The 16398-nt window shown below is 40.9% G+C and overlaps 1 protein-coding gene across 1 annotated transcript in view; it reads right to left on the bottom strand.

The window, feature by feature from the left end:
* The window catches only part of LOC120538004 (ubiquitin-conjugating enzyme E2 variant 1), a 59248-nt gene that overhangs the window by 27751 nt on the left and 15099 nt on the right, over nucleotides 1-16398 (bottom strand). The window contains exons 3-5 of the mRNA XM_039767348.1: nucleotides 13640-13731; nucleotides 7304-7448; nucleotides 4304-4516 (exon numbers count right to left, since the gene is read on the bottom strand). Of these exons, the coding sequence (XP_039623282.1) occupies nucleotides 4304-4516; nucleotides 7304-7448; nucleotides 13640-13731 (450 nt within the window). The remainder of the gene's footprint in view (nucleotides 1-4303; nucleotides 4517-7303; nucleotides 7449-13639; nucleotides 13732-16398) is intronic.

The following is a 16398-nucleotide window of genomic DNA, read 5'->3' as shown; positions in this document are numbered from 1 at the left end:
GTTTTTTTTTTTTTAAAAAAAACTTGTCACATTGTAATGATGGGTAATGGAGTGTAGACTGATGGGCAAAAACGGCAAATTTTTCCATTTCAGAATAAAATCAACAAACACAATAAAGTGTGCAGAAAGTGAATGAGTCCGAGTGTAAAATGGGCCCAGACAGAAAAGAACATCGGGGCAGTGACAGGGGACTGGACTAGTGGACAGTGTCCGACACCTGAAGGCCCTCACAGCGGCGTCCCCCGTACTCATACAACAGGAGAATCAATCAAAGCGGTGATTGGACATCAATGAGGGGGAAACATTAATGCAAGTGAACAAGAACATTACAGTGCGAGTGGAAAAAAGCGCACAGGTCTTTGCCACCACTTGGCCTTATTTGAAGTGAACTCTGCCATTTCACAATTGTCTTGAAATGATCTGATCGGTTCAGTCCAGTTCATGGTTACAGGATCCTAAAACCTGCCCCAGCAGTTTCAGAACAAGGCAGGAATGAGCTGTGGACGAAGTTATCACGGGTCACAACAATAAATCGATAGAAGGTTTTGTGAGCGGCGGTGCTTGAATGCAACGCTTTACTGAATGCTGTAGGAAAACAAAGGCCAGACAATGAAAGCTCAGCATGAAATTAGTGGTGTAGTCAATCAGACCCACAAAACAACATCTGATTAGATGACCGTCTGGAATAAGAACAGCAGCCCTCTTTGGACCACTATGGCAATAATCATGTTACCATTTTATTTTACTTTACCCCCCCCAACACCATTTTACAGTATTTAATCCATAATAGGAATGTTATTACCAATATAAATATGTAACAGCAGATTCATGTGATATTTAAAATTGGTATATACATATAATACACAGTAACAATATGTTAGAAATGGACGCAAAGATATTGAAATTAATTACAATTATCAATTACTTTAAAACAAGCTGAGGTTATCCAGCTGTCCATTTTCTGAGCCCATCCAGGATTTTATTAATCCCAGCCAACTTTCATATTTTTTTTTTTTTTTTTTAAACGAATGCAGACTTTAATTTCTAATATTGTGCTTTTGTATTTAACATATTAGTCAGTATTCTGAACGTATCTGCATCTATCGCTGACTTACTGAAAGATGTTTACTTTAAAGGCTTTAAAGACTGCTGTCAGTTTTATTCATCTGCTTTCATGTCCGATACAAGGGGGTGAGACAAGAACCAGGCCTGGATGGGACACACACTCACGAACCTCCCCTAACTCTCACTCACCCTTAGCCTATTTAGAGTCGATGATTAGCATAAATGTACCAAACATTAATTCAGAACATCTTATTGGGAAGCAGGCCTGGCAGAGATGCTAATTTATAATGGCTATTTAATGTTTTCATTAAGTATCAATTTAAATTTTATAAAAAGAAATATATTGATAAAAGTAACAGATGACTACTATAAAGTTATAGTATCTTTGTTAATGCTTTTAGCCATGGAAGTGCACCCTCAGTACCTAATATCCTGTGTTTGACTGAGTAGCCAGTGTTAATTCCGCGACCACATTAACCATTTGGCCAGACATCTTGTTGAACCAGACGTAGCTTCATTCTTGACAGCTCCAATCAGTCCAATTTCAAACTCTAGTTAAAGTTAAATAAAAATATATATATATATGAAAAAGTGCTTCTGAGCGAGCTGGAAAGCAGTTTAGTTCTTCAAGTATTAGTCTTTTTTTTTTTTTAGGTAAATCAATCCCTTGACTTAAGCAATGGCAACCATATACTGTGTATCTTCTTTCATGGCTTTGGCTCCAATGCTTGTGGCATTTAAGGAGTGCTAAATTCAAGAGGTAGAAGGAGTAACTGAGCACTGGACTAAAACCAGTGGATTCTGCTGGGTTACTGGGATTTCAGGGCCCACTTCATGTCGTCAGCCCTCGGCTTCTCTCCTGTAAGGCCCTGGATGAGGTTCTCTAACCGTCGCCAAAAGCCGAGTTTCTCCAAAGGATAATTGAGCCAACCTGGCAAAGAGATGGAAAAATGGAAATGATGAGAATACACAGTTAGTGATGCGCCACAAAAGAAAAACAGAACACAGGGCCTATCGGAAGTATTCACCTTCTTAGGAAGTGTTCACATTTTCTTGTTATACAACACTGGATCAAAGTGGAGTTAATTTGGCTTTTTTGATAGTAATCAACAGAAAAAAAAAAGACTCTTTTAAGGTTAAAATGAAAACAGCTCTCTGCAAAGTGGTCTAAATTAATTACAGATATAAAACCCAAAATAACCGACTGCACAAGTATTCTCCCTTTCAAGTGTAGCCATGGCAGCCTTGCGTCTTTTGTTTACAGGTCTCTCTCTCAGTTTATCGGCTTTGCACATCTGGACTCCGACATCCCCCCCCCATTCTTGTTTGCAAAACATCTGAAGTTCCATCAGGCTGCATGAGAATTTTAGATGAACAGTTTTTTTGTCAAATCCAGCTATACATCCTCACTTGGACTGAAGTCTGTGCCCATATTTATCAAGTGTTTACCAGTAGGAAAACAGTCATAACTGGCAAAAAAAAAAAATCTCAGAGTGATGCAAATGTGGAATTTCATCAACTTTCCTAATTTGGGAAACTTCTCGTAGGTTCCACAGGAGGATGGGGGAGCTTGTGAGCTGACCGACCTTCTTTAGGACCTACCGGAAGATGATGAGATTGGCACACATATTCCAGGAAAGGCAGAATGTTTTGGAAACACCGGACAACAGTGAACTCATACATAGATATGACAGACACGGACTAATATTCATAACAAATTTTCTAAATCACGTGATCATGCCACCTATGCAAAGAAGCCATGCCCTGTTAGCCAAAACAACAGTATTGGTACTGTTACGTTATTCTTTCCACATGGAAATTCAGCTTTGCAATAGCAGTGCCTGGGGTATGTTGCAATCAACCTTGTCTCAAAAGTTTGCACCAAACTTTAAACACTCTTACAAAGCATGAAGTAATAATGCAGATTTATACATTTCACCATCACTCCAGGCTCCCTGCCCGGGATTTGTTCCTGCCTTGTGCCCTGTGTTGGCTGAGATTGGCTCCAGCAGACCCCCATAACCCTGTGTTAGGATATAGTGGGTTGCACAATGACTGACTGACCATCACTCCACATGAAGTAATGTTAAGGTAAGCTGCATTCGTGCAAGTCACTGTTTTTTCTGGAGTTGTTGGAGTGACTGACAGCACACACATCAAGGTCACTGCCACAAGTGTGGATGAGCACATGTATGTGAACTGCAAGTGATATCGCAGTATCAACACACAGGGAGTCACTGCATTATTGTAGTAGTCAGCATATTATGCTGAAGAGAAGCAGGGCTAGAAGGGTGACTGGCAGCAAAATGTGTGTGTGTGTCTCAGGTAAATTAGAAACCTAAAATGTAAATCTTAGCATCTTTAACTCTGCCACCTCCAGCTCTGTCTCCTGTGCCACCGTCTCCAGCCCATATAACATAGTTTATCTCACTACCATCCTGTAGACCTTCCCTTTCACTCTCGCTGATACCCGTCTGTCACCAATCACTCCTGACACTCTTCTCCACTCACTCCACCCTGCCTGCACTCTTTTCTTCACCTCTCTTCCACAATCCCCATTACTCTGTACTGTTGATCAATGTCGAGCCAAAAGCCAGAAGCAGTTGCACCGATGAGGAACGAGAGACTATGAGACTGCACGACACACGTACATATCGCAGACAGAGAGGTCAGCCTGAATATAGAGCCACCTGAGCAGCTCGCTAACACTGTGGCCCATCACCTTGCCAGGCAGCCTCCACGCTAGAGGGTGCATTGCATGACTTTAAAGAGCAACTTTCAGAGGAACTCTGTGATAGTAAGAAGGAAAAAGAAGCACATGAAACACCATTCATCAAGGACCAGCAGTCCAATTGTTTCCTGGTATAAATACATTTCATTAAAAGAGCAAATGATAGTAGTATTGTCAAGAGTTTCATCTTGCAGTCAAAACCAAACCTTACTTAAAAAAAAAAAAGGCAAGTGTTTATGCTTTTATGTTTTGCTGGCCTTTGTTAAGAAGCTTCCACACAGCAGCACCGTTTTACCCAAGGAGAGCTTCTTGTAAAATCTGTAATCCTTTCAGACTGTAAAGAAAACACAAAACTATAATCTGGAACAACAGTCATTCTAAATACACTCAAATTGAAAAAGGTGCCAACTCTATAATTATGTTCTCATGTACAAATTTCACATTGGCACAACATATTGAATCACTGCCCTATTTTCATCGTGAGGGGCACGGCTGCCATTCTCTCACCTGTAGTGATGCAGAAGTAGGTTTCATGTGGCGAGACATGATGGATGCGATGGTGCTTCCTGGGTAAGATGATATGCAGATCTTGGAGAAGTGTCACAAATCTGGGTAGGCCAAAGTAGGTATGTGACCACTTGTGGATCTGGTTTGTGAGGGTCACAAAGACAGCAAAAGCAAATATATAGCACTCCCAGGAATAGGTATGATAGATCTCCGCTGCAAAAGCAAGACACACACTGCTTTATTGATGTTAACAGTTATTTACAATTCGTTAAATGATTTTGATGTGTGAGGCAGAATATAACCAGCCTTCATGCCTGAAGTATGAAGGAAAAAATGCTTTTTATCTCAGTAAAGACACTTATTTGGAATTACATTTGTTTTTCCGGCACATTTATTGGCATACTTTTTAAAAACAATTTCAGATATGCTAATTTTAGAAGTACCCAGATGTATGCATATACAGATGTACAATGCCAATAATAGGTATTCACCCCCTTGGAGGTTTTCCAATTTTAGTGTATTAAAATATTAAAACTAATCGATACTCTTTCATGTCAAATTGAAACCAGATCTCTGTAAAGTGGTCTAAATAATTAAAATATTAAGTTATTTAAATTATTAAAATTAACAATGCACACATGTATTCACTCTTTAATAGGACACCCCTAAATCATTACTGGGCCCAATTAGTTTTAAAACTCACATAATAATGGAGGTCACCTGTTTGGGGTTTCAACTGATTGTGGTATAAATGCACCTGACTGTGGAAGGTCGTGTTTGTAATGAGTCAGTATGGTGGCCTAATCTGCACAATGGAGATAAAAGGACTCTCTAAGCAACTCCGTGAAAAGGGGATTGAAAAGTCCAAGTCAGGGGATGGAGACTAAAAATATCCAAGTCACTAAATATTTATACTTCCTCTTGGAGACAAATAAAGTTCTACCTATCCATCCATCCAGTCACTAAGAAATGTAAATAAAATGGTGGAGCTGTAAATCTGCCTTGAGCAGCCCATCCACAAAAAGTGAGTGATATACAAGAAGATGACGACAAGTAAACAAGGTCACTAAGAAACCTCAGAGAACTCTGAAGGAGTTACAAGCTACAGTGGATAAGACTGGAGAGACGAAGTAGACAACTGTTCCTGGGATACTTCACTACTCTCAGCTTTATGGGAGAGGGAGAAAAGGAAAAATAAATGCACAGGGCATCTCAGCTAGAATCTACCAGAAGGTAAATAAGAGAGACACGGAAGATGTCTGAAAAAAAGTTCTAGGGCATGATGGGACTAAAATGGTTCTTTCTGACCACCAGGCTAAACATCTTGTACACTGCACATTATCAAAAACACATCATCCCAAACATGACGTATGGTGGTTGCAGCATCAAGCTCCGAGGATAACGCTCTTTAACAGGCCTTGGAAGGCTTGCGACGATAGAGAGGAGAATGGATGCAGTCTGCAATAAACCTGCACCTTGGGAGACAAAAGAAAGTCCAAGCATAGAGCCAAAGCTACACAGGAATGGCTTCAAAAAACCACATTAATGTTCTGGAGTGACCAGGTCAGAGCCCATATCTCTCCAACTGAGAATGAGTGGCTGGACCTGAAAAAAAGGCTGTTCAACTCAGGATCCCCATACAACGTAACAGAGCTTGAGCATTTCTGCAAAACAGATTGGGGGATGGGGGTTAGAATTAGGGGGGACGAAAACTGCTGATGTGCTCAACTGATAGAAAGAGAGAGAGATTAAGAAACAGAGATAGATGTACAGACACACACACACTCAAGGCTATCATGGCTTCCAAAGATGCATCTACTCAATAATGACTTGAATATTTATAAAAGAACTTCAGCCAATGCTAAACAACGACCAAACACTGAAAAATGTATTTCCTGAATCTCCCCTCCTGGCATACAGACAACCGCCAAACCTGCAGCAACTAATTGTCCGAAACTCCCTAAATGAACCGACAGAAAATGGCACATCTCCCTGCCTACAGAAAAGATGTAAAAGGGGTGCCCACATCTACAATACAGACCGTATAGTTATACCAAACTGCCGACTTGAACATCACATAAAGGGATAATTTTCCTGCAGATCATCTAATGTTGTCTACCTAATTCTCTGCACGAAATGTCCTGACACTGCACTCTATGTGGGAGAAACTGGACAAACACTCTGCCAGAGAATGAATTTACACAGATTCCACATTAAACATGGCAACACAAATGTTCCTGTAGCGGCCCACTTCAACAGCCATGGACACTGTGAGAGGGACTTTAAAGTCACAGGGCTTATGGGCAACCTCAGAACACAGCAAGAGAGAAAAGAACGGGAAGTCAAACTCAGGGTAAAACTGAACACATTACAACATGGGTTGAATAGAGACAAGAGTTTTATAGCCAGGTATGGACTGTTTGCATCTCTCAGAATGACACAGACAACCTGTCTACAGACACATATTGTTTTGAAAAACTCATCACCAACTTCAAAGGACTCTGTTGGACAGTTACCTACAGATCTTGACCATACATTGTTCCTCTCTCCCCTGTTTAATTAATCTTAGCCTGAATGAACCTATTTATTTTTTACATTTAAGATTTTTCATTTAAAGATTTACCATTGTTGTTTCTTGTCCTAGTGTGTGGATATAAACACAGGAAACTTCAGTTTCTGTATTATATCTCGCTTGAAGAAGGGGCCCGAGATGCCTCAAAAGCTTGCACATTGCAATCTTTTTAGTTAGCCAATAAAAGGTGTAATTTTGCTTGGCTTTTCTCTACATTGAATATTAATGAAATTACTTTATATTTTATATTTGTAATTAAAATAGATCACTTTGTAGAGATCCATTTCACTTTGATGTCAAAGAGTTTTTTTCTGTATATCAATGTCAAAATTAAATCCACGGTGATTTTAAACACTGTATAAAAATAAAATGTGGAAACTTCCAAAAGTATGAAGACTTTTAACAGGCACAGTACCTACAAGACTTACCTGGTGAGAGGGAAACAAATTTTAAGGCCATGTTTGCTAAAGGCACAACTGTCAGCATACAATTGTCACCATTTGTTTCAATGAAGTCATGCCGGGTAATAGCTGTGGGGTCAATGTGATGCTCTCGGAAAGGTCGAATAAATGCCTAAATATTAAAAAGAAATAAAAAAAAGATGGAGAGAGAGATATATAAATAACCAAAACTGATCAGGATGCTTGGATTAGACAAATTTTACATCTCTGCTTCTGCAGTAAGTTAAAAAACATGGTGAGTTCATAAAGGTACTTTTCCTACACAAAACTGTGATTTTTAGTCATGTTGAATGAACTATGAAAAAAATGACATCTTGATGAAAACATGCATGTATGTCTGACCTACTCTAGTTTTGACGTAGTTATGACACAAATGAGTCAGTCAGTCATTTACTAACCAGCTCATTTCTGAACAGGGTCGAGGGGGGTGCTGGAGCCCAGCTCAGCTAGCACAGAGCGCAAGGCAGGAACAATTCCCTGGATAGAGTGCCGGTCCATTGCAGGGCAAACACACACACACACACACACACACACACACAAGGGCCATTTTAATGTTGCTAATTCACCAAACCTGCATGTCTTTGGACTGTGGGAGGAAACCGGAGCACCTGGAGGAAACGCCACACATGGAGGATCCGGGACGCCAACCCTGGTCTCCTTACTATGAAACAGCAGTGCCACCACCGTGCCACCACACAAATGAGTGCAAACCAAAATCATTCATCTCTGCACAGCACAATCTGTTGCTGTGAGATATCACTCCGTGGCAGTTGGTTGGTCTCCACATCCCGAAGTACACCTGTCATTATGAAAGTGTTCAAATTGTGTTCTCTAAAACAGGTAAAATTTGTTGATAACTCCAAGTTTTCACCCTGGTACATACATTGCCTTATATATGTTGGTGAACCAAAAAAAAACCAAAACACCTGGTAGGTGTCACACAACAGAACTGAGATTCAGTTAGGACAGTCATTTGAATGTGTTAAGAATATGATCACATGACAATGTGATACAACACTGTTACTCGGTACACAGAGAATGTCACATGTTACACAAACCTAACATTAATAATCTTCCCTTGCTGCAATACAGACCTCTATACTGTCATTCAGATAATGAATGTCCTCCTGTGGGATGTCAGTCCATGCAGCTTTGGGCTGATCACTGGCTGCCCTAATCATACATATTCAATTAGGGAGGTGTCTGGCGAGTATGCGGACTAAAGGAGCGATCAAACACTGTGTAGGGTGACATTGCATTGCACTCATGGAATGTAGGCAGGTACTGTCTTGCTGAAACAACACTTCTCCCATTTCACACAGGAACAGGACTAACTGGCTGACATGTCCAGTGGTGACTACTGTCTCCAACACAAACACTGAACACGAACGAGCTCTGTAGCCAATACCACCCTTCACCATGATGCCCGGGTGTGTTGTGTATGCACAATGAATGTGGTCCCTTGCATACACGATCATCACTCATCCTCTGGCAGAATGTGCTTTGATCATTAAAAATGACAGACTGCCATTCCTCTTTCTAATCAGCCTGCTTAAGGCAACACTGCAGACATGTGTGGCAGTGAAGACGAGTGGCTAGCAGTCATGCCTGGAGAATGTGTGACCACAGTCAAGAAGACAATTGCACATCATCTGTGTAGACCTTTCTGCTGTGACAGTGAGTCTGATTGATTATACTAGCCATAAAAAACACACAGCAAAAACTTCTGGATTGGAAAACAGAGTACTGCGGCAGCTACTGTCAATAACAGGCTTGCAGATGGCAGTAAGATGAGCCGTGCTCAGTTTTATATTGAAAGTCACTAATATTTGGATGCAGCATGTTCAGCTTGTAGTATCCATGAATGGAACACACCTAACAGGCAATTACTTAATTCCTTGTTTAATGTCACCAGCATTCACAATGTCTCATCATTAAGATGTTGGTACAGATTGAATTATTTCTGTTGTTGAGTTAGGCAGGATGATGAAACATACTTTCCTGGGCAGTGACATGGACAAATTCAGTCCGCATTTCAATGTCTTGATCACACATCTTAGTTTTAATTGTACTGTGCTCAATTTTTCACCAGGATACCACCATTTTCATTATTTCTGCTGGAGCCACTCTTCTAACACACCAATCATTAGAACATTAGAACACTCTAGACGACAACAGGACATTCAGCCCAACAAAGCTCGCCATTCCTATCCCCTTATTTCTTCCAAAAAAACATCAAGTCAAGTTTTGAAAGTCCCTAAAGTTTTACTGTCCACTACACTACTTGGTTGCTTATTCCAAGTGTCTGTCGTTCTTTGTGTAAAGAAAAACATCCTAATGTGTGTGCGAAATTTACCCTTCACAAGTTTCTAACTGTGTCCCTGTGTTCTTGATGAACTCATTTTAAAATAAAAGTCTCGATCCACTGTACTAATTCCCTTCTTAATTTTAAGCACTTCAATCATGTCTCCTCTTAATCTTCTCTTGCTTAAACTGTATAGGCTCAGCACTTTTAATCTTTCCTCATAATTCAACCCCTGTAGCCCTCAATCAGCCTTGTCGCTCTTCTCTGGACCTTTTCTTGTGCTGCTATGTCCTTTTTGTAGCAAGGAGACCAAAACTGCACACAGTACTCAAGATGAGGCCTCACTAGTGCATTATAAAGGTTGAGCAGATCCTCCTTGGACTTGTACTCCACAGATCGTGCTATATAACCTGACATTCTGTTAGCCTTCTTAATGGCTTCTGAACACTGATGGGAAGTCGATAGCTTAGAGTCCACTACAAGTCCTAAATCCTTCTCATAAGGTGGACTCTCGATTTTCCGACCACCCATTGTGCATTCATGATATGGACTTTTACATATGGGGCTGTACAGAATCACGTCTCCAGTTGTGGATGCCCTCCTCTTCCCATCTTCATTAACACAGATGGACTGCCGTCACCTTCCATCCATTCTGCTCAGCAGCTTGGCAGAGAGATAATCCTGCTTCACAAAGGCCCACAATACTCCAAATATGGTTTGTATTTTTTGTGGCATGTCCCTGTGTGCTTTGCTTCAACTAGATGGATGAATGGATGCTTTTGTGGTGTGTAACTTGTTGTGCTTCCAGCCAGAAGTGCAATTTATGACAAACTGAGCTGTATTTTGTTGTAGCTCATATACAGAACGCTTCGGCTGCCCTTTTTAAATCAAAAGCGTCTTCAGTCTTCTCCAGTTTCGGTTTTGATTTGTTTACTTTTGCTAACACATCTCAGTTTTAAAGACCTCACTACTTTTTAAGATGGGAGATAATTGCTCTTATACAGTTTATTCTAGTACCTTCCATGAGGACACTTGTGTTCTTTATCAGGGGTTGTCAAACTGCCTGTACTCAATAAGATCCAAACCAAACTTTTAAAATTCTCTTGAAATCTACTTTTCATGATTTCTCAAATTGGCACACCTCCAGTTCAGAGTAATAGGTAATTTTATATTTTATTCACAGTGCAATTTTTCTTAAGCTATGCCTGAATAATATAGGATATCCTTAATGGAATTATATCAACTAGCCAACCCACGGTGTACCATACGCCGCATAATCAGGCCGGTTTTTTAATGATTTTTAAGCACAGGGAGAAAATTAACATTTGAAAAATCGGTAATGTAATAAATCAGCAAGAAAAGCAACATTGTAACAATGCACGGAACGAACCAACACACAATCGTCCATGACTGAAAACCGGCGGACCGTCCTCGCGCCTTCTCCTGCCAGACGGAGGGATGGGGGTGCACGGCGCTGAGTGTGGAACGGAAGGAGAGGAGAAGGACGACCATTCAGCTCTGTTCGTCATGCTAGTCTGCTGATTTCTCGTCCAGTATGCACTGCCCGCTCATGTGCCCACCTCCAACTCATCACTTGAGTCGTCGTCTTTAACAGGGCTGTGGAGTCGGTAGATAAATGCTCCGACTCCGACTCCTCAGTTTCTAAATCTTCCGACTCCGACTCCTCTGTATGTATATACTATGCTAATGTATTTTCTACATCCATTGAAGGAAAGGAAGGCAACATACATGTCATTTCACCACAGAACTACTGGCTAGGAAGCCAACACTCTACTATAATGCCAGATTAAAGACAAACACAATTGATTGGCGGCCGCAGATTGCGGGTGTCCACATGGACGGGCAGATCCAGCTTGCCGAAAATCTCGACCACCGCCCCCATCCAAAGTAATGTGATGCCTCGGTCTGCTGCAGTGGCTGTCTCCTCTGTCAGACAGCCGGAAGTTTAGTGTATTGTGTCACTCACCGGCCAGCTGATCAGCAGAACGAGCCTCTGCTGGAGACAGGTAGGGAGATCTGTGTTCTCGGCTCCTTGGCCCCTTCACTAGCGCATAGCGAAGGGGGGCCAACGGAGCTGAGAACACACCAGATGATTTTTCAGGCGTTTGACGTGTGATGACTCGTTGAACGGCCGAAAAAATCAGCAGTGCATCTGTAAATGTATGGGGGACTTTAGGCTAGGTTCACAGTTCCCTGTAACAGTGGAACACGACACAATGGAAAGCGGTGCCGCACCTTACCTGTGCATTACATCCCATATAGTGACGCATACAGTCAATGAAAAGCATGCTTCATGGTTACTTGACATGTTCGTTTTGTGGTAACATTATGCACTGCATGCATTGGGCTTTATTCTTACAGCAGAGAAGTAGTTCATTATGACTGTTTGTGAATTGGGACATTTCAACTTACTTTTTTAATTCCCATTTAAATTTAGTAGGAGTCGGAGTCGGTTAACTTTTTGCCCAGGTACCCAAAATTGTCTCCGACTCCGACTCCACAGCCCTGGTCTTTACACAGTCCAGATGTACCTGTGACTGACTTTTCATTGCTCTGTGCGGTTTTGGCTGCTTTTCTATATATAATCCACCAAGACACCTGACCACAGTAGTAGCGAGGTGGGAGGGAGGTGTGTACGCAACCAGTGGGAGTGTATGAGTCGCACTTAGTGGGAATTCCACGGCTTGCAGCCCGAATGGGGTTCAACGGCTCACGCCGAGTAGACACACACTCAATGTCATGCATAATTATTTATTGAATGCTAAACACTTCTGGAAAGACACGGTTGTCTAAAACGGGTTGGTGTGAAAATACAACAGTAAGCGAATGAAAAGATGGAACTCTGGAGAGAGCAAAATACAACACAATAGTGAACCCGCGGCATAACAAACGCCATATAATTATTTATTGATGGTTTGGAAAATGGATGGATGGATGGTTGAACACTTCTGGAAAGACACCATTGTCTAAAAAGGGAGGGTTTGAGGATACAACAAAGTGAATGAAAAGATGGAACTCTAGACGTTTCATTGCTCTGTGCGGTTTTGGCTGCTTTTCTATATATAATCCACCAAGACACCCGACCACGGTAGTAGCGAGGTGGGAGGGGGGTGTGAGCAAAGTGCAGGAGCATCTAAGAAGACGCACGTTTGTCGCGGATGCGAATTGCGGAATGTAGCGTGTAAAACAGTTTGCTATGGTGCACGCTGTCGTGCGTCGTAACCGAAAATTCGGTTTTTAAAGACTGCTGACTTCATTGTGTTTTAATCTCAGTTGTAAAGGAATGTTTTAAGGATCCCATGGGATACCCCTTGCGAACCGTTTCACACGCTGCATATGGCGATTCACCTCTGCGAGAAACATGCCTCTATGAACAGTCAACGTAGCTCGGAGGTGCATGACATGCACATTACATTAACCTGACCTGCACTGCATGTGGCCTCTACGACAGACGAATATAAATGACGCCATTTTTCTGTGTCGTCGCGTCCGAGTTGGTGGGCGTGGCCCTGCGAATTGTCATCGTATCCAATGGTCTTGGAGTTGGTGGGCGTGGCTCCTTCCTGCGTGTGCCATAGGTGTCTCACTTGTTGGCGGCTTAGTGAATCCATGCCCCTTCTGGCGTGCTTTCCATGGTTGTCTTGCCTTATTGAATTATATATATATATATATATATATATATATATATATATATATGATACCACTTTTGGGACTGAAGTAGTGTTTGTTAGCCCTTAGATTTTTTTAGTACTGTTAACAGGATATGAAATATCCATCCATTATCTAACCTGCTTTTTCAGTTCTCGTTTGCTGGCAATCAGGGCATTTACATAATTTACTACAGCACCATGTTGTCTTTTCTTATTATATGGCTGTCAAATCACAATTGCATTATTTTGTTATAGTCCTTAATTCTTTGAGAAAATACAATACAAAGTAACAAAGATATTGTTGAGAAAAAAAAAAAGTATATATACCTTTCCAAAAACAGGGACCTCAACAGACCCCCACGTGTCTGCACCCCAATGCACTAGGCCAGAGGCAAAGTCTGCTGAGAGAATTCCTGCAACTACAAGAAAAAAGGAAATCAGAAAAGTATAAACCAGTAATCTACATCCAATGTTATAAGCACTGAGAAAAAAAAAATTCTTTATACCTACAGAAGGTGATTTGCATTTGCAACTAAAAACATGTGTGCAACGCCAAAGAACATATTATCATACGTTCTCTCTGGGTATTCCTGTTCATAGTTGAAGTCATATTTTACAAATACCATTCAATTCATTGTTTCACCCTGAATTAAAAGAGGGTAAGAAGCAGGATGGCAACTCAGTAGTTGGCACTGCTGCCTCCCAGATCTGGTGTCCTGGGATCAAATCCTGCACCAGTGAATTGTCCATGTGGTGTCTGCGCCAATTGAATTCTTTTCTTTCACAGTCAGTTTTCTTGTGTTTAAAAAGGAAGAGCTAAGGCTAAATGAACATCACTATCCATCCACACACTTTATTTGTGCTCATTCAGTGCAAAAGGAAACACCTGGTAGGCAACTGTGTTAATAGTTGGTGGATAGGGCAAAAAAAAAAGGTATTACAACATGACTTGACAGCAAGTATGTGAAGAAATAAAATATTTATACATTACACACATCTATGCCATAACACTATTTTTGTCATTCTGTTTTTGTCAATCCTGAAAGGGACCCAAAGTAAAATCCTTTGCCAGATTATAGAGAGTCTAACCCTATATTAAAAGGGACAATAAATTAAATTGTTAAATGTATGTAATCAGCCAACCATTTTTGAAGGCCACTTATGAAGCTGGCATCCATGGCAGCAGCATCAGGCAAAAGAAAGGAACCAAAACCTGGTAACTCAACTCATACTGGCATTGTTTAAGAGTCACCGATTCACTTAAAATACATTTCGTTGTGATGAGGGAGACACCCATTCATTTCTGATGCAGTAAAACAATGTGCCTCCTGAAAAGTTTAAAGTAATGGCCCATTAAAAATGACTTCTTAATTATTTTTAACAAGTTGGTAGCTACAGCTAAAAATGTCCGACCAGTACAGACTAAATATGTGCAATGATAAGCTGCCTACAGAAGGTTTATTAGCACATTCATTCACAACCTAAGAGTTAATTCAGGTAATTTTTTCCTATTTGCAAAAATTCATCTCATAAACTGGTCAATATTCATGTGTTTACAAACAAGACTTTTAAAATGCTTATATTTCAAAAGAATGATGGTACTCCGTAGGACTTTTATGAAATCTGGGAAAGGTCCAATATTATGACATGTCTTTGCATGAGAACATCTTGCTTTGCAGACAAATATAAGCAGGTGCAGGATGCCATTTAACCAGATAACAGTGAGTGGAAGTGGTTTATACAGCAAAAGGCGTAACATTGGCAACTGTTTGGAGATACGGCTGCTAAAAATAAATGCTCTGCAGAATGCAAAATACAGTGAGCTGTAAAGCCACTAATAAATTCTGAGTACACTCTTTGCTGTTTGGCTAATGAGGAGAGGCATAAGTAATCTTTGAGGAACCACTTTCCAAATACACAACCACAAGATCTTTATCATCACTACGTGCAATCCATCATGTTTTTCTAGCAAGCTTAACTGAAAATGGCACCTTGTTTGGCTATTGCGAATAAAATGTGTTTCTAACTCATCATTAGCAAAATTAACATTTTTCCAGTTTACCGACTGAAGAATTGTATCCAACCCCATTCACTAAATTGGATCTTGTTTCATATAGGCACACGCATCTTGATAAATTGATCTGGCTTACTGAAGGAGCTGTTCCTCTTGGTTATGAAAGAAGACCACGGAGAAATCATTCTCTCACTTACATGAATTGCAACACACAAATAAACAAGAGATTCCTCAAGACTTTTACAGTTTTGCTGGTGGGAGACTTTGTGTGACCAGAGCAACTTCAAGGCTAAAGTGACATTATGGTCTTCATCCAATATGGAAAGGTCCGATTACCTCCCATGGGAGCATGTGGTCAGACTCATTTTAATGTTGTACAACTCTGAGATATATTAAATACATTTCTGCCGTTCTTTTTTTGTACTTTAGGGAGTCAATGACACAATTGTGTTTTCCCATAACTCATGGCACACACACACACATGATCCATATCCATGCAGTATGTGATTAAAACAGATGTCTCTTTTACACAACACATCTACTCTATAAAAAGTTTATTAAGTACTCACCCAAGTCTGGCTTGGTCTTTTTATTTTAGTTCTGAATAAATGGAAAGGGTTTTTTAAAAGAAAACACACTCGACAGAATGTGACAGAATCATCTATCCATCCATTATCCAACCTGCTATATCCTAACTACAGGGTCACGGGGGTCTGCTGGAGCCAATCCCAGCCAACACAGGGCACAAGGCAGGAAACAAACCCCAGGCAGGGGGCCAGCTCACCGCAGGGTGCACACACAGACACACACACGCACCAAACACACACCAGGGACAATTTAGAATTGCCAATGCACTTAACCTGCATGTCTTTGGACTGTGGGAGGAAACCCACGCAGACACGGGGAGAACATGCAAACTCCACACAGGGAGGACCTGGGAAGCGAATCCGGGTCACCTAACTGTGAGGCAGCAGTGACAGAATAATACAAGACACAATAATTTCAATCTAGACTTCAGAACGTTTAACAGATTAATCTTGTACTCTTTGGGAATTGATGGCTGTCAACCTAC

This window comes from Polypterus senegalus, chromosome 10, assembly GCF_016835505.1.
Source record: "Polypterus senegalus isolate Bchr_013 chromosome 10, ASM1683550v1, whole genome shotgun sequence".
In the NCBI taxonomy this organism is placed as follows: Eukaryota; Metazoa; Chordata; class Cladistia; order Polypteriformes; family Polypteridae; genus Polypterus; species Polypterus senegalus.
This window is presented reverse-complemented; position numbering and strand designations above follow the sequence as displayed.